We start from the raw sequence: 22,043 nt of genomic DNA on the forward strand, positions 1-22,043 counted from the left end.
TGTTCTGCCTGTTTGACAGAGCACTGTCCTTTTCTCATTTTGCACTCTCCGTCCTTATGTTCCTCACTCTCCACAGTGCTGTCTGCTTTCTGGGTAGTTTTCCACTATTCAAGTTGAGTGCACAAGAGTTGCAAACTCATTCCTGGGCTCTCTTACTAGACCCAAAAGCTCCTGGATTATGTATTGATTCTCCACGTGGAAGCTTCTCTAGACAGGGCTTTAGGGAGTCCAGCTGTGGCCAGATGTTCTGCCTGGAGGAATGTGGGACCCAAGGGCACATGTTTCCTGCCCAGTGCCTCATTGGAAGCAGCAAGTCCTTGGATCAGGGCAGGTGAGTTCAGAGATGCAGCAAGTAGTGTTCTGCAGGTTCAAGTGCTTCCTTCTCACTCAGCTGGCTGAGCTCCTCCTCCCAGACAGGCTGGCATAATGATCTCCACATCCTCAGGGCAGTTCTCAGTCTCACCTAGATACTCAAGAGTTCCTAGAAAATCTTTTGCATCATTGCCGGGCCTCATTTTAGCAAGGATGCTTGTGTTTTCCAGGAACTCTCTCAGCACCACGGTCACCTGGGGCTTCGTTTCCTCCAGCCTTGCAGGCAGAGTGAGCATCTGTCGCAGAAGCCTTGGCTCTGTCTGGGGAGCAGCTGCCACCTGAGAAATCACTCTTTGCTCGTTCCCTGTCTCCTTTTTCTGGAGTGGAGCCCTCCAGGCCTGCCAGCTGACAGCCCTTCGCTTCCCCCAGATCAGCTCCCATCCTCTGCACATCCTTGCTGTGGCAAGTATGGCCAGCTGCCCTTCTGGGTCAGCAAGAAGGCAGGTACTGCACACACTACATGTACAAAAAACTTCAGGAAGTAGAAAATAAATTTGAGAAATGCTACTTGCCCCCCCAAAACTTCTGGAGATAGGAGCCCAGCACAAAGCCTGGCTGCACAGAAGGATGCCGAGCAGCCTGTCTAGGGCAGGATTTGTGGCTATCCTTCATATTGAACTTCCTGTAAGTCACTCTTTAGAAAATACGTACCCAGCAGCAAACACTAACATTAGCAGTTTCTAAAGCACTAGTGTTTTAATGCAGTGAGAAAGGTGAGCTGGAAATGGCAGCAGCGTGGATAACAGGGCAGTGGTGTACAGAGGGAGCCCCTCTGGCCATTCTTTGCTTCTGTGCTTGAAACTTATGCAATCACCATGTATTAAAATTGCCAAAATTTTCAGCCCTGGCACTTGTGCACTGTACATCTCTGTAGCCACGCTGGCAATCCTGGTCTGAATTCCCTTAATATGGAGCCTGGGATGGGGCTGAAGCTCATGGCAGCCTCCTAGCGTCCTTCACCTTAGACACAGAAGGCTGCGTGGTAGAAACAGGATGACTGCAACTGCACAAAAGGGCAAACAGCCTGATGCTGCCAAAAATCACAGGAGCCCTCCCCAGCTGTGGTTGTGCCAAACCTGCTGGGCTAGCTGAACTTGCTGCTGGAGATGGCTTTCCCCCGCTGCAGTGACTCTGCAGTGGGTCAGGACCTGCTCTCTCGGTGAGCACTGGCGTGCTCTTCCCAAAGCACTGGTGTGCTCTTCCCAAAGCACTGGCGTGCTCTTCCCAAAGCAGTGATGCCCCACGGCTGCATTTTTATGAGCTGACATTTGCCAGAAAGTTGCTGCCTGGGGTGTTGTTGCAGAGTAGAGTGCCTGGTGAAATCTTTACCCCAGGACGTCCTAATCACATGTAATCTCCTTCTGTCCTTGAAAGTGGTGCACTGAAAGAAGCCGGTATCCCATGGGCAGAAACACTTTGCCTTTCATCCCAGAGCTGGCAGCCAAAATCCCCAGCCTGCCTGCCCCCGAGGGACTGGCTCACCCTCCTTGCTCACCCCCTCTGGTCCCAGGTAACGTTCCCACTGATCATCACAGAACACTTTCTGCTTGATGCAGTGAATGCAGACAGAGAGCTGACAGTCCCTCTGGCAGCTGCCAGCTCAGAAGGTGCACAAGTAAGGTTGCCTGGGCATGTACTTTAGCTCTAAATGCCCTGTTTTTCCACAAGTTTGCATTTTGATGAACATAATGTTCTGGGAATGAATGAGCTATCACCAAGCAACATTAACTCTGTGTTAACAAAGAGTTTTGACATTGAATTGAAGCCTGAGGACAGTGCTGGCACAAGAATGAGTTATCACAGTCTGGGCCATGGGTACAGAGGATGGAAATTAGAAGGAGCTTCCCACCTGCCAGTGCAAGGATCTGGAACAGCCTTTCAACAGCAGCAGCGAGGCCAGGAGACAACTTGTTGTGGGACTGGAAGTCTCTGAGCAAGAGGATGCAATGGAGCTGCCTGCCACAGGCCAGGAGATCTCTGCCAGTCCTCTCTTATGCAATTGCAGGACATTTTCATCATGACTCTGCCCTCAAAGCAGCTCAAGCCAAGCTGGGTGCCTGGGGCTTGTCTGGAAGTGGGGCTGTACGGGGCTGTGGGATGGTGTCCTGGGGATACTGCAGAGTGCTGTAGGGCTGTAATTACCCAGGGAGTGAGGATGTGCATCCTCCTGCCTCCAGCATGCAGAGAGCTAAGCACAGAAATTGGAGGGAACAGTATGTGACAGGCAGGCCCAAGACCAATTGCTTCAGGTGATGGCTGGGTGTCTTGCAGATCTGAGGGGATTTCTGATGAGCAGAAGAGGACTCCTCCACACTGCAGCACAGGGGAGAGTGAGCCAGGCACTCAGGGGCTTAGTGCCCAGCCAGGTACTGATTACGGGCCAGGGTCCATCCATCACCCCTCTCCCAGAGTGTGCAGTCAGCTCAATGAGACCACCTGGGCACAGGATGGGAAAAGGGGAGAGGGAAGGGGATGCCCCAGGAGCATCTGTCGGGGGGAAAGATGACAGCAGCTCTGCCAGGGCTGGGTGCTGCAGTGAGCCAGCTGCACCTGCCTGGGAGCACCGCCTGCCTCGCTCCTCTCTGCTGCCAGCCCTGGACACCAGCAGCCCTGGGACATGGCCCACAGCTCCAGCCAGCCCTGCCTCCTGGCACCCACCTGCACTCAAGGGCCCAGCACAGAAATCCTTGCATGAAACACTTCACTGCCAGATTACAGTAGTTTGTATGAGCCGGGGATAAAACGGGAGTTATGGGAAACTCAGTGGTTGACTGTCTCTTTTCTGTTCTTTAACAGATGATTAAGGCCTTGCCAGAGTGAGGTCTACATCATTCCTCAGCGAGGAAGGTTAGGGGTTTCAAGCCTAGCTGCTGACTCATAACCAAGAAGAGGAGAAAAGGGAAAATTAACATGAAGAATGTTGCTGAAATGGCTTGAATGTTGTTCAGAGATTAGCGTAGAAAATATATTGCTGCCTGTGTTACGGCTGGTGTGTTTAGTAGATGTTCTTAATGGAATCTGATCTATTTAAAAACATGGAACACCTGTGTGTAGAGCACTTGCCTTATATCTGCAGATCCACTGCCAGAAGGGGCAGATTGTTAACAATCGTCTCCAGAAAGCATCTTTAATTCCTGACGTTGTAACACCAGTGCTTTGTCCTAAGCCTAGATGCCCTTGGATACCTTGGTGAGTTGTTGAACCACTGGATGGCATGTCCTTGTCCAGAGTCTAGCCTGGCTCTGCAGGGATTGAAATTTGGTCCCCATGAGTGCATGTCTGCAGACCCTTCTGGGACATGAGTTTGGTGCTCCTGCTTCCCCATTAAATACTCAGTTTCTGGCTGCACTAACTGGCAAACTCAGCAGAGGCCTGGAACATGACCTTCATCTAAGCTGTGTCACCTCCAGTGCACGTCGCTTCTGGATCAAGGCTGAGGCAGGCGGGGGAGGCTGAGGCTGCTGCTCCTGAGATAACTGGAAGGATCAGGGGAGCTGGGTGAGTGCTCAGTCTAAACAATGGCTTCAGAGTCAGGGCTGTGATCATACTCAAATTAATTTCAAATATGCACAGTAACACAAGAAGCAATTTGCATAAGACGTCACATGGAGTTGCATACAATTTCGCATATTTAAACAAAGTACAATAAAGCACAGCTCGGGCGGGTATGTGAAATCATTTGTGCAGTGAACCGTGCACACAAACGACGTACAATTATCACCAAAGAAGAAAACAAATGGCAGCAACCACCCAGGAGGCAAAGTGAGCTCAGAAGTTGTGAAACACCAGCTTCTTCGTTCATCCACCATCCCGATGGATGCTTGGAGTCAGGTTATCATGCACTTCTTTTCCAGCAGGCCCTTCTGGTGCAGAGGATGGTGCTCCCTGGTTCATACCACTGTTCACCCCTTCCTTCCCATTTGCATCCTTGGCTTCAGCTTTGCTAAGCACTTTCTTCATGCACCATTCTTTCTGGGCTTTCCAGTGCATAGATTTCCAGGTGTGAGGGACTCTCCCCTCACCAGACACTGCTCCAGTACATGCTCCAGGTGGTACTGACCTTGCCCTTTAGTGGCCAAAAGACTGGCTCTGGGAGCACAAGGGCAGACTCTGACAGCCTCATTTTTGCTGGTCTCAGTGCTGTGGTTGTTCAGAGCATAATCCCTATGGCTTAGTTCTTGGTACCTCTGTAGGTCACATGGAGTGGACTCCATCTCAGCTCCTGGAAAATGATGGCCAGACAATTAACATAGATAAGGAAGCAAGAAAAGGGAACAGCATTCCTTAGGTGGGAATGTATCATCCTTTGGAGCAAACATCAGAGGGCTGAGACCTTTAAACCTGCAAAAGGGACTTTCAGCCCCTGACCTACATTTTGTGACAGTCCTGCATCTCTCACACATGGGTTTGGTCAGCACTGTAGCAGTGAGGCTGAGCTCTGAGGGCTGACCCCTGAGCATGTGCTTTCCCTTCCCTTCCCTCCCCAGGGGGCAGGGGAGGATTCAACTGCTGCTCCTGAAACAGCTGGAAGGATCAGGAGAGCTGGGTAAGTGCTCAGGCTAAATTGGGGCTTCAGTGTTGGCAGCACCCTGGTCCCCATGAGATCCCAGAGCCCTGCTTCACCCACATTGTCTTCATTTACCCAGCGCTTCCAATGCCCCCAGCTCTCAATTTCTATTCTGATCCCTGCCTTTGACCCTACTTCTCCTTCCAGCCCCATCATTAAGTCCTAGCCACAATTTCTGTTTCTGCCCACTCTCTCCTCACCCTGCCTTTTCCTGTCCTCCTTCATATCCCTTCTCCCTCATACCTCTCTTTAGGCCTTTGCTTGACAGCCTCAGCTCCCTATATTTTAGTTAGGCAATTGTTCCTCTCTGCAGGACTGCCTGAGTATGAACAAAGAGCTGTCACCAAAACCCTGGAAGAGGCAGTGTTATGCTTAGTCACCCTTTTGTCCCAGCTCTCCTCTAACTTGCAGGTACCAGGGGAAAATCTGTCTCTTCCCCATATCCTGCACTCAGAATTACTGCACTGCATAGGGAGCTACAAGTAAGCTGGCCAATGTGGGTAGATACAAGAAACCCACATTTATCCAGGACAGTATTTTTGGTCTTCAGTTTTGTCATGGAGATCCTGATGCTGGATATAAGAGAAATCTCATTATAAAGGAACCTCTTTGGGTTCCTGCTGTGTATCCAGCCAACGCAGGCTACACAGAGTGTTGGATCTCATCTGTGTGATGTTTGTGTGATTTCTGTAATATGTCACATAAGAAAAGAATTGGCAAAGCCGAAAAGTGGCATGGGAGAGAAACCACTTTGGGCTTAGATAATTCATCCTGGTATTGCCAAATGTGTCTGAATCCACATAATAAGACTGGCACAAACATCCACTGTAGGTGTATTTAACCACTGCATGCATGTTTTGGTTAATGAACTCGTTCAGGCAAAACTGTGTCCTAATCTGGCTAGATTGCCTCCCCTGACACTAGCAGAGGACACCCACCACTGACAGCCCCTTGGTTTGGGAAGAGCTCTGAAAGCTTCTGCAGTCTGTGTCACTTTACCAAGGCTTAGGGAGCACCTGAGAGAATCACGACGCCTGTGATTCTGGTGCATCCTTTCATAGGCAAACTAACAAGGAAACCAACTGGCTCCCTAGCCAGGCCAGGCTGTAACTCAGATTTGACCAGTGCATGCTGTAGGCATCACACCATGCTCCTCTGGTAGAAAACAAGCCACCCCAGGCTTGTTTACTTGCTTGTTTGTTGAACCCTTGTGGTATGTCCAGCTGTCGACAAAGTCTGAGCTTCAAACTAGACTGGCTGCCCTAGAGCATCTGCTCTCCTGCCACTGGAGCGCTAACTAGGAGCGCAGAGAAGCAGGACAGGGCCCTGGAGCAGGAACTGGCATTTGCTTCCCTGCCAGATCCCTCGTGAGGATTGATCTGAGGCTGAAGATGGTTTTGCTTGCATTCTGGTCACTCCCAGAGAAAGCTGGGCTTTGGATCAATGTGGAATGCGTCACTGAATGGCCTATTATTCACTGAGTGCAATGTGCACTCGGAGACACAGCAGCCCTCAATAAAGATTCAATTCTGCCTCTAAGGATCAAAGCAGGAATGAACCAAGGGAACTACTCAACTCTTTTACATGATGCTGAAATGAGAGGTTGCTTGTTTCAGGGCGACTCTTTATGGCAGTTTCAAGTTGTGCATTTCTCCTAATTAAATGGCCATCCACACAGCCAGGTCCCTTTAGTAGATGCAGAGCTACCTGTGATTGAAGCTCTCCATTCCCCCTGCCCAAAGGCTCACACCTGAGTTAGCACAGCTTGTCCACACTGCCATGCCCACTCCACACCCTCCTGGAGGAGCACAAGGATGCCCACAGCCCCACAGGTGTTTTCCCACCACTCCCCTCATGCCCACACAGTGTTGGGATGGCTCTCTCACAAGGAGCACTGCAAAGGAACACTAAGGAATGACATCCAGCAGCACAGGCCCGGAGAGGAGGGCAGAGCCAGAGCACATGGGGTCCTAACTTCCAGCCACAACTCTGGGGAAGGTCCTCGAGCAGGGGAGGTAAGCAAGTGTTGTTGGTTGCTGCCACATCCCTGCAATACAGACTCTTCCAGCTGACAGTTGTCTGATTTTTTTTTTCCCATAATGGGATAATTTATAGCAGGTTATAGAAGGCATTCAGCTGGAGGGAGTCCCAGATTTTGGAGATGGTTTCAAAATGTTTTTCTGAACTACTCTCTTTCCCAGGAAATCATAGTAGTCAGCAACACCTCATGCTTGGTTTTTGGCTACTCATTAGGGTGATTTTTATGTGTCTTGAAGTCATTGTACAAGTTTTGTATGTTCTTTGATTAAAATACTGCATTCATTCCTCCCATCTCTGCTGTCCTCATTCAGAATGCAACTCCCAGTGCTAGCTCCCTGCTGGAGAACAGGATGTGGGGGAGACGCTAGGGAAGGAGGTAAGGCTGCAGACAGGAAAGGAATGGAGATACTGGAAAAGGAGTCAGAGCTGGGACCAGACTGGAAGGGTGGGACATCATGGTGGAGGAGTCCATGGACAGGTGGATAGGAGTGATGTAGTGGGGAGAGGTGATGGGAGGGGACCAGACCAGGGAGTCAGTGTTTCAGGAAGCCAGAAGAATAAGGGGCAGCTTGAGTCAGAGAGTGAGTCCTAGTGAAAAAGGGAATGTTTGGCTGAGTGCCTGCAGCCCCAGCCTGTGCAGAGAGGGCACCAGAGGAAAAGCATCTGATGACAGAGAGAAGTCAGCAGGAAGGACTGAAGCTCCGGCTGGAAGCAGATGAGGTTTGTGCAAAACATCTCACTGCACCAATGAGTACAATTTCAGCACAATCAGAACCTATCCCCACCTCTGTCAAGTCTCTCCAGCTTGCCCAGCCCCAAAGCTGTTGACTGGAGAGGATCTTTCACCAAAAGCAACAGGCTGAAAGTCTCTGCCCTCCCACACTCAGCACAGGAGCAGAAGAGGGGCTGTGTGTGCCTGCACCCCAGGACAGCCACCGCAGGAGTGTGTCTGCTCTCTGATGGGCCTGGGGCCACCACCAACCCACAGAGATCCTATCCAGGGCACAGGGTACCATATGGAGGGGCCTGGCCGTGCAGCAGGAAGGGTCTTTCCAGTGGGTAGAAACCCCAGAGTCCGAGGCCAGTTCTCATCTGCGAAGCCTGCTCCTTCCTCCAACAGTAAAGCAGAGGATCAAGGACACCTCCAGTGCCCAAAGGACTCAGAGAGGACCGAGGGAGCAGGGACTGGGAACCATCCCCATCCTCAGCAGTCTTCAGCCATTGCCAGGGAGCAGCCCTTTGGAGTGGCCATCAAGCCTGGTGCGCCCCAGCCCCGATTGCCGCTGGGCTTGCGGAGTGGAGGAGTTGCAGGAGACAAGGATGCTTAATTACAGAGCAGCCCTGGAAACCAGCAACAGCAGCAGCACAGTGGCCAGGAGGGGAGGCAGCAGGGCTGTAAATAGAAATTGCGGAGGCAGCCGCGGAGAACAGAGTGAGGGAGGTTTCTGCGCCTGCAGCGCTGCAGGTCCCTCCCTTCCCCTCGGCTTCTGTCACCTCTCCCGGACACCCTGGCCCCCAGCGGGACAAGCAGCCCCCGGGAGGCAGCAGCTCCAGAGGCAGGGCAGCTGCTTTGGGTGGAGATGTGCGTGAAGAAGGGCTCCTCCTCCACCAGGCACCACCTCCCATGGAAGTGCATGAGAGCGGTCAAAGGGCCCCTTCAGTCGGCAAGGAGACCGAGGCAAGATGGACACGGGACAAATTGCCCCCTCTACTCCCAAGAAGAGAATGTGGGATGCCAGCAGTCTGAGCCCCCATCCCGATGGGGTCTGCCCGGGGTGCACCCCTCGTCCCACCCTGGCTTTTCCAGTGTGGCACCTTCCACGGATGCAAGGGGTCTGCTTTCAATATTTTGCAAAGTTTTATTTAAAAATGTTGAAACTAACATCCCACAAGATTCGAATATTTCACCACAAGGAGAAGAGAAATCCTACAAAAATATATATCACAGCGCACAAGGGCAGGGGAGGGGGAAGAGCGAGACTGAGCAGAGGAGCAGGGAGGATGGAAGGATGGAAGCCATGGCAGAACGAGACCGAGTGGCAAAGGGAGAACAAGAGAGGAGTAGGGAAAGAGAAACAGTAGGATGGGAGAGAGAACCAGGAGGGAGACCGTGGTACAGGACAAGAGTGGGAAGAGGGAAAACAGTGGGAGAGGGAAAACAACAGGAAAAGAGGAGTAGAGAGCCAGCAGGTGGTGAAGGAAGGGGACCTCTCTCTATGGTCCTGCCAGGTAGGGCCAGGACAACAGTGGGACATTAGCAGGGATGCAGCTGGGGAGCTGGAGTTTGACCCAGGACTTTTGTGCTGCAGGTCTCAGCTCTAAGGCTGTGCCACAGATGTGGTTTGTCAGAGTGAAAAACAAAACAGTTTAATTCAGAACAGTCTCAAGGTGGTCCTGTTTGAGAACTTGCAGGGAATGAACAAACCACTCCTTTCCAAGCATTTTTCTTCATCACGAAGTGGAGTGGGAAATGAAGGGACCAGATTTGCAAGGGCACTTGGGTGCCATTGAGGAAGAGGTAGATAGCCCTCTCTGAATTTTGGGATACTTGGCTGGATGTTAGCCCCGGGAAACTGGACTGGAGGAGAGGTGTGGAAACACACACCGGAGGTCTGCTCCCTGCCTACCAATTGCAACCAAGCAGATGGGAAAGCCCAAGCAGGATTTGGCCTTGTGGTCATACCACTCTCTTGGGTAAAGAGAAGGAGACTTCAGTTCCTGCTTTGAAGCAGGAACTTCCCTCCTTTCCACTGTGCTTACAGAGAGACCACCCTTGTGTTCAAAAAGTCAGGGTTCTCTAGGAGCTCAGCAGAGACACAGTCACTTCATCTCACCTTGACCCTTTTAATAGCATAGAAATGTTGGGCAAAATCATCCCAAGGTTATGAACACTTCCAGTTGGTTTCCCTGCACACTTTTCTCTCTAATGGAAAGAAAAAAAATTCTGTTTCTAATGGAAAGAAAAAAAAAATCTTTCTCCTCCATTCATCTAGAAGACAGGGGAACCTGATGGGCTGTGACTAAGAAGGTGCTGTCCTCTGCCCTGGCTTGGTGCTGTCAACCCTTCCATGTGCACATCCTACAAAATATTACCCTGGGCCAGGGTAAAGACCTCAGGCATGCTCTGGCTCCAGTCTGTGTAGGGGAAGATGGTTTATAAGGCTCCAGTCATGGAGAAAACAGATCCAATGAGATTATTTATTAACTGGAAGAAGCTTGTGTGTCCACATGTGTTCTGAGTGTTTTGTTCCAGGGACAAAGCATAGCAATGAATGTTTGGGCAGAACAATGAAGTTGTTTCCCTGTATCTAACCTGTTTTGTGTGAGAAATTGAATGACTATCATAAAAATATATTTGGCTAGGAAAATTGTTCTTAGAAAAGATGTTCATTATACCCAAGCCTCTGTTGTAAGAGTTTTCTCTACACAGCTTCACCAGCTTTCCCCTTACCACAGTATCCATGAAAGGTTTCTCTCCCTGGAGATACTTTTACCAAAACCAGAGACGTAAAAGGGGGAGGAAAAAACCCCAAACCACCGAAATCTGTTCTGTTTGCAGAATTTACAAAAGCCTTCCCAGGAGAGTGCAGGGCTTCCCCACATCAGGTGTTGGAAAATATTTTCACTGTGCCTCCTGTGGTCCCCTGCCACTTTCTTACAAACCTTCTCTCCATGCAGCATGTGGAAAGAGAAACTCCAAGGACAGCCATTGAAGTGGAAGAGTCTAAACTCTGGCCTTGTTTCAACAAATGCTGTTGATCAAAGAACAATCTAATTAATCTGGTCTGGAAAATTACTCCAACCAGTTCAAGGTATTGCAAATTGCCAGCAATCAGCAGTGCAGCCTCCTGCAGATGTCCTTCCCCAGCAGGGACGTGCCAGGGAGAGGGGGAACAGGGGCAGCAATGAATGGGGCAGCAAGCAGGAACTGCCACCTGGTCCTTCCATGTTCATCTGCAGCTTAAAAGTCCACCAAGGCCTTGCATGGATCCCGAATAAGAACAAGCTCAGTAACAGATCGATCTACGGTAAAGCACTAATATCCCCTGCTGTAAGCACAGAATCAGCCTGTGCTTAGACTAGAGATCTCCAGAGTCCTTTTCCACCTACATCTTTCAGCCACTCTGTGCTTTTAATAAGCCAGTAATTTTATTTGACCTGTCATTTTCTCCAAATCTCTACTGTTTTTGGGAAGCTTATTGTAATTTACACTCTGATTTAAATGCCCTTCACAGTGAGTCAGATGGGACCCGAGAACACCTAATGGTTCAGCTGGGTAAACGGGCAGACCAGGCCTCTTATGAAATTCCCTGTGCTTTGTCCTCTAAAGAACAGGCTTTTTATGCAGTGATAAAGGATGAAAGGCCGCTTCCCTCTCTCCAAGATTACTTTTGTCAGAGACCTTGTACGGTGCATTAGGGCCTTCAGACTGTGGGTGATTTTCCTGCCTCTGGCCACATCAGTCCAGCAGCTAAAGGTGTTTGTACACTGCAGGGGCAACCTTATCTAAATGTGCATCATTTCACCTCAGTGGTTGTCAGTGTGGGGTAATTTAATTAATTTGAAGTTGTCCATAATAGCTATTGTCAGTAAGCTGAAATTTGCCATCTCGCACGTCCTCAAAGTGACACCCATGGGTCCATGCCTAGGAAGAGGTGGAGATGCATGGATCTTGCTCACAGAGGTGACAGTGTGGCTGCCAGCCCCACAGGCCACCACAGCCCTGAAGGACATGCGCAGGCAACCGATTTGGACACATTACTTGTGCCATTGCTTTCAGTTACTAACCAGCTGGGGAACTGAATGAAGCTTCATCTGGGATCCCAGATACCCCTCTCTCATGCCCTTGGTGAGCACTGCCTTGTGGGTTTCCAGTCACCTTGCACTCCAGGAGAGACCTACCAGCAGTACATGGCAACCCTTCCAATGTTCCCAAGATCAACTCTAAACTGCTCTTGGTCATTCCAGATGCAGAGTCTGCTGCCTTGTTGCAAGTTCCTCATGCCCAGCAATGTCTGCATTCCAGGCTTTAGCTGTGTGCAGGACACTTGCTAAGAAACATGGTGAGCAGAGTGCTTCACCTCGGATTTTCTGGAAAGCATCATCACAGACTGGTGTTATTCAGAAAAACCTTGCTGAAGGAGGCTGAAGGGGTGGAGAGGGACAGCAAGGAGGCTTTCAAAGATCAAAACATTTGGAAAGCTAAAGGAATAATTTCCAACTTTAACTAGCAGGAGAAGTGGCATGGGGGTGGGAACTGAGGGGAAAAAACTGTGGACGGAGAGAGGAAGAAAGATACAAGCTGAAAAAACCCCAAAGGACTGTTAGGCAGAAAGAAACTGGAAAGATGTGAATATCTTCCATCTAAGGGGAAGATAACGTTTCCTTCAAGGAAATGGGTTGTTGAGAGGGCCCAGGTGCTCTGTGAGCCTCTTCTGCCCAAGCTTCACCCACCATTGGGACTCTCAGGAGGGCCAAGGTCTTAGGAACAGACAAAGTTGCCACCATCCGAGTCACCTGGTGGGCAATCCTGCAGCCACTGAACTCCAGACGTTCACTGCAAAGCACACGACATGGGAAGGGACACACGGAGGGTGAGGGCCCACAGGGACAGGGGTACGCCTTTCCACCTTGCCTACCCCCGATGTCAGGCATGCACTGGTGAGAGAGTCATGGAGATCCAAGTGTGTCTGTGCACATATGCTAGAAGAGGGGCTGGGGAGGTCAAGATTTCACACCACCACCAGCTGTCTTCCCTCCCACCATTCTGCTCTCTCGTCACCCTGTCCTGCGTGGGCAGGGCGGGTCCCCAGCCTTCCCCCAGCAGGAGGCTAAGGAGGCCCAGCTCATCCATTTGCCCAGGCACATCCCGGTGGGGTTAGTTAATAAAGGTGGTGGTGGTGGGCCGTGGCACAAGGAGGTTGCTTTTTTTCCTGGGGTAGCAGAGGCGGGGAGAGTCCGCGCTCGCCAGCGGTGACAGGAGGGTGGGGGAGCCAGCTCAGCCTCTCCTGCGAGTGTCACAGATTCACCAGTGGGATTCTGGGGAAAGAGGGAATTGGAAATTAGTCAGCGTTTAAACTGCCCCAACCCTCCACTCCCACTCACCAACATCACCTTTGCCCTGCCTCGGTGTGCCTGTCCCCCAGTCCCCTGCCAGCCCCTCTTGCCCCAGCTCACTGGCCACTCACCGATTGAGCTGGAATGCTGCATTCTTCCCGTGGCCACCCAGTTTCTCTGCACCCTCCTGGCCCTGCCTGGACTCCTCCGCCTCAGGTGTGGGGGTCAGGGGGTCGCCGTAGGGCCCCAGGATGCTGACGGTGGTGGGGGAGAGGTCTGTGAGGGGCTGCTGGCTCTCTTGCTGCCTCCCACTGCTCTGCTGCCCCGAGTGACGCCGGCGTTTCTGATTTCGGTCCCAGCTTTGGAGAGAGCAAGGGGTGAGGTAAAGAGACAAGGCCAGCCCTTGATGACAGAGAGGTTTGGGAGATGGACCCCACTACACTCAGCATTAGAACCCAGCGTGGCCGAGTGCCAAACCTTGCAAGGAATTGCAGCACAAGATCTGCAACCCTGGGACAAATGGGTCCCAAGCCCACAGTCTTCCTGTAGACACCAGCCCAGTGAGAGCCTTCATTGGCCCAAACCCCACTCACCAGAACTTGAATATGATTCCAGTGGCAACCAGGACAATGATTATGGAGATGGTGATGGTGACGTACAGCTGGGGGTCCACACCTGCGAGACAGAGGAGTGCGGCTTGTGATGGCCACTCCCTCCGGTCCCCAGAGAGCAGCAGGGCAAGGGGAGATCCCTGAACTCCCAGAGTTCTGCAGAAGGAGCTGCTCCTGCAGGGGACGGGGGGTGAAAGAAGCAGAGTGCAGATTTACCTTCTCCCCGGGGCCCGAACAAGAAGGGCCGCAGGGTGGCTGGGGTCTCGCGCAGGTTGAGCCCCGCGTTGTGCAGCAGCGAGTGGGAGTTGGGCTGCGCCGTCGCCATCCCGTGCGGCGAGACAAAGGTGTATCCCAGCGGCGGGAAGCCCGGGTTGGCTGAGTTTGTGTCCCCTCCATCCTCATCCGACACCGTGGGACCCCACACGATGGCCCAGGGGTACTGGGAGGAGGGCATGCCGTCCTCGAAGCCCGAGGGCGTGGCGGGCCGGGCCCCCGCGGCCTGGCGCCTCAGCCGCACCACGTGCCGCAGCTCTGCTCCCCGCGCGGGCAGGGCACGCTGGCGCGGCGCGGCCGAGCGGGAATCCGAGCGGGAATCCGAGCGGGAATCCCGCTCCGGCTGTGAGGTCCTTTCCCAGATGCAAATGGACCGTGGGGCCGAGGGGCTCCGGCGGGTGCAAAGAGGCCGAGGGGCTGCTGGGCCCCGCGAGCGAAGAGACCATGTGCCAGGAGGAGGGACGGCCAAGACGACGAGCAGGAGATGCCACAGCTGCAGGGAGTGGATGCGGGAGAGGAGTGGAGGCATCCTGCTGCGGGGTGGGGGGAAGAAGAAGAGAGCCTGATCTAAATGTTCCTCCTTTGAAAGGCCAAGCAGCCGGGAGCAGCCCACCACCCACACTCCTGTTTTCTTCGCGCCTCACCTGCCAGTGTGGGAAGCTGTGAACCTACCAGGCACTGGGCTCCATCTCAGATGCAACAGTGTCTTTGCTCAGTCAGGATCTTGTCTCATCTTCTTCACTGGGAACCAAAAGGGAGGGGTGTCAGTGTCCCCTCACGCAGTGGTGACGGCTCTCTCCTTGCAGGCAGCGTGTGCCACCCCAGGTGAGCTCCCGGCCCCGGCTGGCAGGATAAGGGGAGTCCATGCACACACGTGCACCCTCTCCTGCTCCCATGCCCCCCATGCACGGAGGTGCATCGTCCCCACCCCCATGCCAAGTCCCCCCAGAAACACATGCCTTAGCATATGCTCACAAAAGCAAGGAGCGATCTCTGGAGCACACGTGCCCAGGCACATGCGCAGCTTCCTCAGGGACTCTCCCGTCTTAGGGCCGAGAGGGGGATTCAGCATCTTTGTTTGCTTATCGCTGGAACAAGTTGGAATCTTAATTCCTGTGTTTATTTATAGTGTGGAGTGTGTAATCCATTTATTAAAAAAGAGCCTCTTCATTGTGTGCCAGAGCGAGGGAGCGAAAGGGGAAGCATGAGAGTGGTAAAGCAAGACGACTGAGAAAGAGTGAATCAGCGAGAAAAAGTCCAGCCTCACTAAAGAATTTAAGAGAAAAAATATCCTATCAAATATTTAGTATTTACTTTCCTCTTAGCTAACATGAATTTACCTTCCCACACTCTTAATGTCCTCTGCACTGTCCCATCCCTCCCTTTCTCCTCTATTCCTCCCTTTTCTCTCCCAACTTCCAATGACTGAGCAACAAAAGCACACAGCGAGGTCAGGTCCTCTCAGCGGGATTTCTGCCCTGGATGCTCAGCACCCTCCGGCATCAGCCCGGTGGCAGCGCGCCTGCCCTTCCTGCTGCCTGCCCCTTCCCTTGGCCAGCCCTTCCCGGAGAGCTCTTATGTGCCTGACCCCGGATCCTCTCCGCAATCGCACGCACAGGACAAAGAAAAAAAAATCATGCGAGATGTTCAGCCTGCTCCTTCATCGTGAAGAGGAAGGCATGAATGCCGACAGCCCACGGTCATGCCCTCCTGTGGCTGCCGGGATGGAGAAACAGGCATGCTTGGCTGAGGGAGTCAATGCGGAGGCCAACCCTGCCCCTCCAGCCCTGAGCCAGCTGTGCTGCACCTCCCGGCTTCCAGGGGGTTACTGCCATCCGCCCCTGCTCACCCCATGCCCTGAACAAAAACTGCAGCCCCTCCTGCGTGGGAGGCTTCGTCTTCCTGAGGGGAGAACCCAGGGCTTGCTGTGATGTACACCTGAGAAGAGGGGCCAGGAGGAAGGGCACCCAAGACTAAGTAGCTGTCTTGCTCCTGCTGCATTAACCGGGGATATTTTTAGTTTCCTTCTGTTAAATATTTAAACAAAGTTCACAAAAAAAAAAAAAAAAAAAAGAATTGTTGGCTAATGTGCCCTGCCCCTCCCTCCGGGGCAAGATCAGTCTCTGGAGGGATCCTGAGATGAAGATGAGGAGAAAAGAGCAGCTATTCTCAGCATTTCTTTGTTCTTTGCTCCTGAACCTCTAAGCCTTGGAGGGGACTCAGTATTAAAATGCAGCTCTGCAGAGAGGCAGCAGAATGGAGCAAGTTTCTTCTGAACCCAGATACTGGCGAGATCTTGGCCATCTGGATTATGATCACGATGCCGTGGAAGATCATGTCTGGCAACAGAAATCCATGACAGAATTTATTTTGGAGCTTGAAAGGGAGGGAATTCCAAGCATGGAGGACCTCCTTGTGTGAATTCCCAGGCTGGAAGGCACACAAGTTGCACGAGAGGTTTGAAGGTGGCTTGGAATGCCTGGGGCCATGCATGGGACTCACCACAGGACAGCAGCTCCCTGGGATGAAGAGCCTGCTCTGCCTGTGGCACAGCTCAAGTCTTTGGGGGCAGGGGGCTGTTTTGCATTGGGAAGCAGGAGATGTGTGGCTGGACAGTGCCATCCCAGCAGGGATGACCTTCTCCAGGTGCAGGCAGACCTCAGTGCCAGTCCCGCAGGGAAGTGTGGCACAGTAGCGGTGCACATGTAACCTCTAGCACTCCTCCTGACAGCGATGGCTCTACCTCAGAAATGTGCCTGGGGGTAGGAATGCTGGGGTCCCTGTGCTCTCCTTGCTTGTTGGGAGATCTCATAATGGAGACATCGCTGTTCTTCTAAGCTGAGATTGAGAGCTCCAGCAATGACACCCAGTCTATGGACTTCCAGGGTTGAAAACTTGGGAATAAGATACCCTACAGAACCAAATCCTGGATGGCTTTCACACACGGTTGTCTAAATGTCAGGCCTATGGAGCAGATAATGTATGGAATGAGCTGAGGAGGGGTGAGCCCCCGCACTGACCGCCTCATGTGCACGTGATGCCGAGGAGGGGACAGCCCACACATGGGGGTGCAAGCCTCAGACTGGAGACACTGCTGTGCATGGGTTCTGCTGCCTAGAGTGAAGAGCTGGTGATTCCCGATGCCCCCACCCCAAAGGTGGCTCCAGATGAGTGCAGGAATGCTGCAAAGTTGGTTGGTCTTCGTCCACACGTTATGATTTGCTGATGAGATCGTGGCCAAAGACTAGGAGTGTGTCCTGCACTGGCACACCCCGGACTGATTGTGGAGGAGCTGGGAGCAGGACGGAGGTGTCTCCCATGGCATGGAGGGTGTGGGAGCAAAGGAATGTTTCAGGTGAAAACACCAAGCAATGCAGGCTGTATTCCAGCGTGCTTGGAGCGTTTGTGTTCGAAATGGAGCATGGATGTCCCTGTGGATTATTGACTAAACAGCAGACAAAGCATGTCTGGGGCACTCTGCGGTCAGCCACCGGCAGCAGGATTGTGTCCTGGGCACCGACCCTGCTGTGTTGGAGGGCAAGAGTAGCACATGCCCTTTGTTCAGCTCTGGATGCAGCTCCCAGTGTGGATCCTGAATAAACTGCTAGACCTTCAGAGCAGAGGACGGGATGCCAATGCTCTCACTACCTGTGAGTATAAATCCCACCTTATGCCATTCAAGAAGCCTTTGTGTGCCGGAGCAGAGATTTCTGCACACTACCTCATGGCAAGGCTCTTGCTTTCATATGTGTTTCCCAGGTCTAATGGCAATAAAACTGGACAGGGCTACTCCCAGAGTCTGAACAGGAAACCTGTATACTTTCACTCTAGGTACAGAGCCTTCATCTCAGCGTTCTGGTCCTGTGATGCACAGATGACAGAGTGTGAATGACAAAGCTATTTCCCCGGGGCACTTCACTGAGCTCAGTTTGTGAATCTTGGTGCTTGAAAGCAGTGAGTAAGAATTACACTGTTCTTTGCTGCTGCATATGGACCCCACCATCACTCCAGACTGGGGCTAATCTGTTAGGAGCTGCTCTCATGCATTTGCAGGATGGAAGCATGAATCCTGCTGCTGTTCCCCACACCCATCTGTGCTTCCTCCCTCTTTGTAAGTCTCCTGCAGCATGGACCTGCCGCTGCTGGGACATGAGAGAGCAGATCACAATAGCCATGCCCCAAAGCATACACAGCAGTTCAGTAAATTCCCAGGGGGGCTGGGAATTTACATCCTACCTAATGACTAGGATCAGAGCCTGCTGCACTCCTGCTCAGACCAGGGAGCTCGGAATAAACCCTGAATGTGACACCCTGGGCTCTGGAGTTCAGATACTACTGTGCCCCAGGAAAGCCCTAGGATTCGCTTACTCCTTCTCTGTGTTCAGGATTCTCGTGTACCTTAGTGCCATAGATAAATCCTATCCAAATAAAAAAGGCATCACAGGAATAAAAGAACCAAGGTGCCAGCCGTGTGCTGTAGCTCCCTCGCATCAAGTGCAATCTGTAACCTTCTGTTACAAAATGCTGAAGTTTGACAAATTCAAATGAGGAACAATACTATTAATAAAGAGGGTCACACTCCAGCACAATTCACCTAGGCAGGTGGTGTGTTCCCTACTGCCTGCAGCCTTTGCCTGGCTGTATTCCTAAAAGAGATGCTACAGTTCAATCAGAAGTTATGGGCTTGGCGCAGGAAATTAAATTGGTGAAATTCTCTGGCCTGTGCTCTGCTGTAGGTCAGTCTCGATGATCAAAATGGTCCCTCTGGCCTTAAAATCTGAGAATCTCACAGCTTTCTCAATGCCTAGCCGAGATCAGCTCTGACTGGAGAGCAGTTGGATGAAGCCAAGCGCACACAAGCCGCGTTAGTGAGGAGCGGGTAGAGGCTCTTTCCATCCGGGGATGGGAAAAGAGTTGCACCCGATTCTGTCTGGCTCAACTGGCAGATGATGATCTATCTGTATTTTTGTAACATCTAGAGCTTGACTGCTGTGATACTGTGCCTCTAGGAATGAAGCTGTCTGCTCTCAGAGCGCTCCAGCTAGTTCAGAATGCAGCAGTCTGTTTGCTCGGCAACTCAAGCTGCTGGGAATGCATCACCGTGCCCCTCTGCACCCCACATCGCCTCGCCTTTGAGCACAGAGTCCGGTTCAAGGTCTCCAAACCAGCATTCAAAGCCCAGCATGGGACAGGCCCCAGTGACCTAAGCAATCAATCACCTCTCCTTATGCAGCGATGACCTCACATGACGGATATATTCCACTGGAACAATGAAATTGCCAACCAGTTTGGGGAGAGGGGGAAGGGATGGAAGAAGGGTAAAGAGGCTCATGACCCTGAAAAATGGAACATTCACAAGAGCTGGGCCAAGATTATGAAACTTACTGCTGGCTGAAATAACGCTCACCATTAGCAACCCCGCAGCACCGAGAGCTTCATGCAAATCCTTGCTTCGCCCAGCTCCCCCACTGCAACGATTCCACTCAAAATAGTGATGAAAAAATCAAAACAAACCTGAGGAGGACCCAGCCCTCCTTACAGAGAAGGAATGCTAGGTTGGCTGTCATTTTTTAATCTCCCGGCCAGCACTAAGGGCTGTGGTGACAGCTACTGATACGAGACTGTGATCTGGGACCACGGAACCTAGCAGCTCTCTCCAAGCACTGAGCAGAGCGAGTTCAGGCACTGGCAGCAAGACCCCCCCAGCACTGCGTGATGCCCTGGGCATCACCACACCTGTATTTTTCTCAGTGGCCATGAACACCCCGGAGTTCATGGTCCAAGAGGCAGAGATGCAGTCATTACTGGTGTGGCAGCAGGAAGCACGAACCCCGGCGTTGGTGAAAAGAGGTTATGTATATGCCCTGCTGTATTTGGCTGGGTGGGGACAGGGAAGGGGAGGAATCCCAGAGCAGATGACCCAGGGAGACAATTCTGCTGCACTCAGAGGAGTTTTGGCAGCTGGGACTGTGAATCCGAATGCTGGTACCCTGGGGTGGAGATGCCAAGCCCATCCAGGGAAAGAGTTCCCGCTATGAGTGGGGCTGGGGGCAGCACCTCCCAGAGCTGGCTGAATTTGGGGGCTGGCAGCTGGAATGCAGTGGCTACGTCAGGCTGCTCTACCTGGTGTCTGAGGCTGAGAGGGTTGGTGGCAGCACCCAGAAGGATCCAGCAGGATCCTGGAGGGGCTGACACTGCTCGCCCTGAGTCAGTGCAGGTCCTGCAGCGTTCAGTGACTTGCCGATAGGAATTCCCGTGCCAGGCTTCCAGGGTGAGCACTTAGGGGCTGGGTATGACGATCCTAGGCTGGGGCAGAATGCAGGGCTGGAAGGGTGATGCTGCATTTGGATGTTTTCATAGCAAGGGAATGGGCGTGTGAAGCCCATCAATGGTCCTCTGAGCTTAAGTCTCCCTGCATTTGGGAACTGTGAGTGTGGCCCCATTCCAAGCAGCACTCTAGGATGCCGGTCCCCTGCCATCTAGTGCCTGCCTGCAATACATGTCATGAGTCTGACAATCTTCTGCCTCCCAGTTTCCTACTGTTCCCGGGCATCCAAGTGCTCCAAGTGCTGAGTCTCCACATCTGAATTGCTCTCTCTTGCGTGGTGCACCCTTGGCCAGGCAGGAGGTGGGATTGACCCCTCTGTTTCCTTTCTCCAGCTGCGCCAATTTGGCTGAAGTCGCCTTCCTCAGCGCAGGCTCCAGTGCTCCAGCACAACAGGTCTGTGATGGAGCCCGGAGCTGGAGGGTAAGAGGCAGCGATCCCTCGGCTGTGCCCCCTCCCTCCCGGCACCGCAGGCATCCCCTGTCCCCGACTAAAAGAGGAGGAAAAGGAAGGGGGAGGAAGGAGACAGCCGGCTGGAAGGAGACAGAGCACTAGATCGGGAAAGGGAAAAGAAAAAGGGGGAGAAAGGACACAGGGAAGGAGACGGGGAGAGATGACTTGGAGACGGGCATGAAGCCCCCCTCCCCCGCGCCCCTGCAGCCCCGTCCCCACTCTGTCCCCCAAGCCCGGGCCGAGAGGATGAACTTACCTTGCGGGGAGACGAGTGGGGCGCAGCCGGGGCGGCGGAGCACAGGGCTGGGGGAGCACAGCTGCTGCTGCCCGTGCTTCTCATGGCCAGGACGAAGGAAGGAGAGGAGGAGGAGGAGGAGGAAGAGGAGGAGGAGGAAGGTTTGCTGAGGCTGAGCCTTGGCTGAGGGAGAGGGAGCGAGAGATGCCTTGAAATAAACAGCTGCCGAGGACTGGTCCAGCCCCTCTTTCTCTCTCTCTGTCTCTGTCTCTCTCGCTCGCTGCCTCCCGTTAACCCCATGGCTGCTGGCACGGGCGCGCCCGGCACCGTGGCCCCGCTGCAGCCCGCGGGGGGCGCCGGGGCGGCCGGGCGGGGGCAGCGCGTCCCCCCGGCCCGGAGCCCCCTGCCCCGGCGGCCGGCCGCGAAGGCTCCTCCCGCTCCCTGCCCGCCCCGCCGCGCTCCCGCAGCCCCGCGCCCGCCGGACCTGCCCCCCGCCGCCTCCCGCTGCTGCCCGCACGGCTCGGCTCGGCTCGGCTCGGCTCGGCTCCGCTCCGCACCCCCGTCTCGTCGGTTATTTCGGGATCTTCACAGGAAGCGATTAGGTTGCCATGGAGAGAGGTGTCTCCAAGGGACCCGTCGCTCCAGCTCGCTCCGGCGAATGCCACCCCCGGACCGGTCCGTCCTTGGGGGCGGAGGCCCCCCGGGATCCCCCTCCCCCGGGCCGCCCCCCGGGGCTCATCCCCGCCGCCCCTCGCCTTTCCGCCCCGCAGCAGTGCCCTCGGGGAGATGCCACCCCTCGGTCCCGCCCCCCGTCCCCCGTCCCCGCATCCATCGTCCCCGGGCTTCGGGCCCCCGGGCCCCGTGGCCGCCGCGGGACCGGGCGGGGGGCGGCAGACGGTCTGGTGGCCCCGGCGAGGCGCACCCCCGGCGGGGCAGGCGGCGGGGTTCGGTCGAGCCTCACGGGCAGAGCCCCTGGGACACATGGGGGAGGTAGGAGCGATGGGGAAGGGGGGGAGGAGGAGGGGGATCCTTCCAAGGTGTGTTTTACCCGTTGAGGGATCGCCCAGGTCTTTTGAGCGCGTCCCCAAGCGCGTTTCTGTCAGGGATCGA

General features: G+C 53.5%; 1 protein-coding gene across 5 annotated transcripts; it reads right to left on the reverse strand.

Annotated features, from left to right (window-relative positions):
• Positions 1–8,851: 8,851 nt before the first annotated feature.
• On the reverse strand, positions 8,852–21,630 carry LOC121351725 (PILR alpha associated neural protein). 5 transcript variants are annotated; one of them, XM_041464091.1, is made up of 7 exons: positions 21,418–21,630; positions 20,955–21,116; positions 14,593–14,661; positions 13,864–14,453; positions 13,630–13,711; positions 13,168–13,395; positions 8,852–13,018 (listed from the first exon to the last, which is right to left on the reverse strand). In XM_041464091.1, the coding sequence occupies exons 3-7, from the start codon at positions 14,607–14,609 to the stop codon at positions 12,997–12,999; spliced, it is 939 nt and encodes a 312-aa protein (XP_041320025.1). In that variant the 5' UTR covers positions 14,610–14,661; positions 20,955–21,116; positions 21,418–21,630; the 3' UTR covers positions 8,852–12,996. The 5 variants fall into 5 exon arrangements, with proteins under 5 accessions (XP_041320025.1, XP_041320026.1, XP_041320028.1 ...); XM_041464092.1 differs by lacking the exon at positions 21,418–21,630 and having other exon boundaries at positions 13,864–14,450; positions 20,955–21,296; XM_041464094.1 differs by lacking the exon at positions 21,418–21,630 and having other exon boundaries at positions 13,864–14,450; positions 14,565–14,661; positions 20,955–21,295.
• Between the last annotated feature and the right edge of the window lie 413 nt (positions 21,631–22,043).

Source organism: Pyrgilauda ruficollis, unplaced genomic scaffold, assembly GCF_017590135.1.
Source record: "Pyrgilauda ruficollis isolate IOZ18807 unplaced genomic scaffold, ASM1759013v1 scaffold17, whole genome shotgun sequence".
Lineage (NCBI taxonomy): Eukaryota > Metazoa > Chordata > Aves > Passeriformes > Passeridae > Pyrgilauda > Pyrgilauda ruficollis.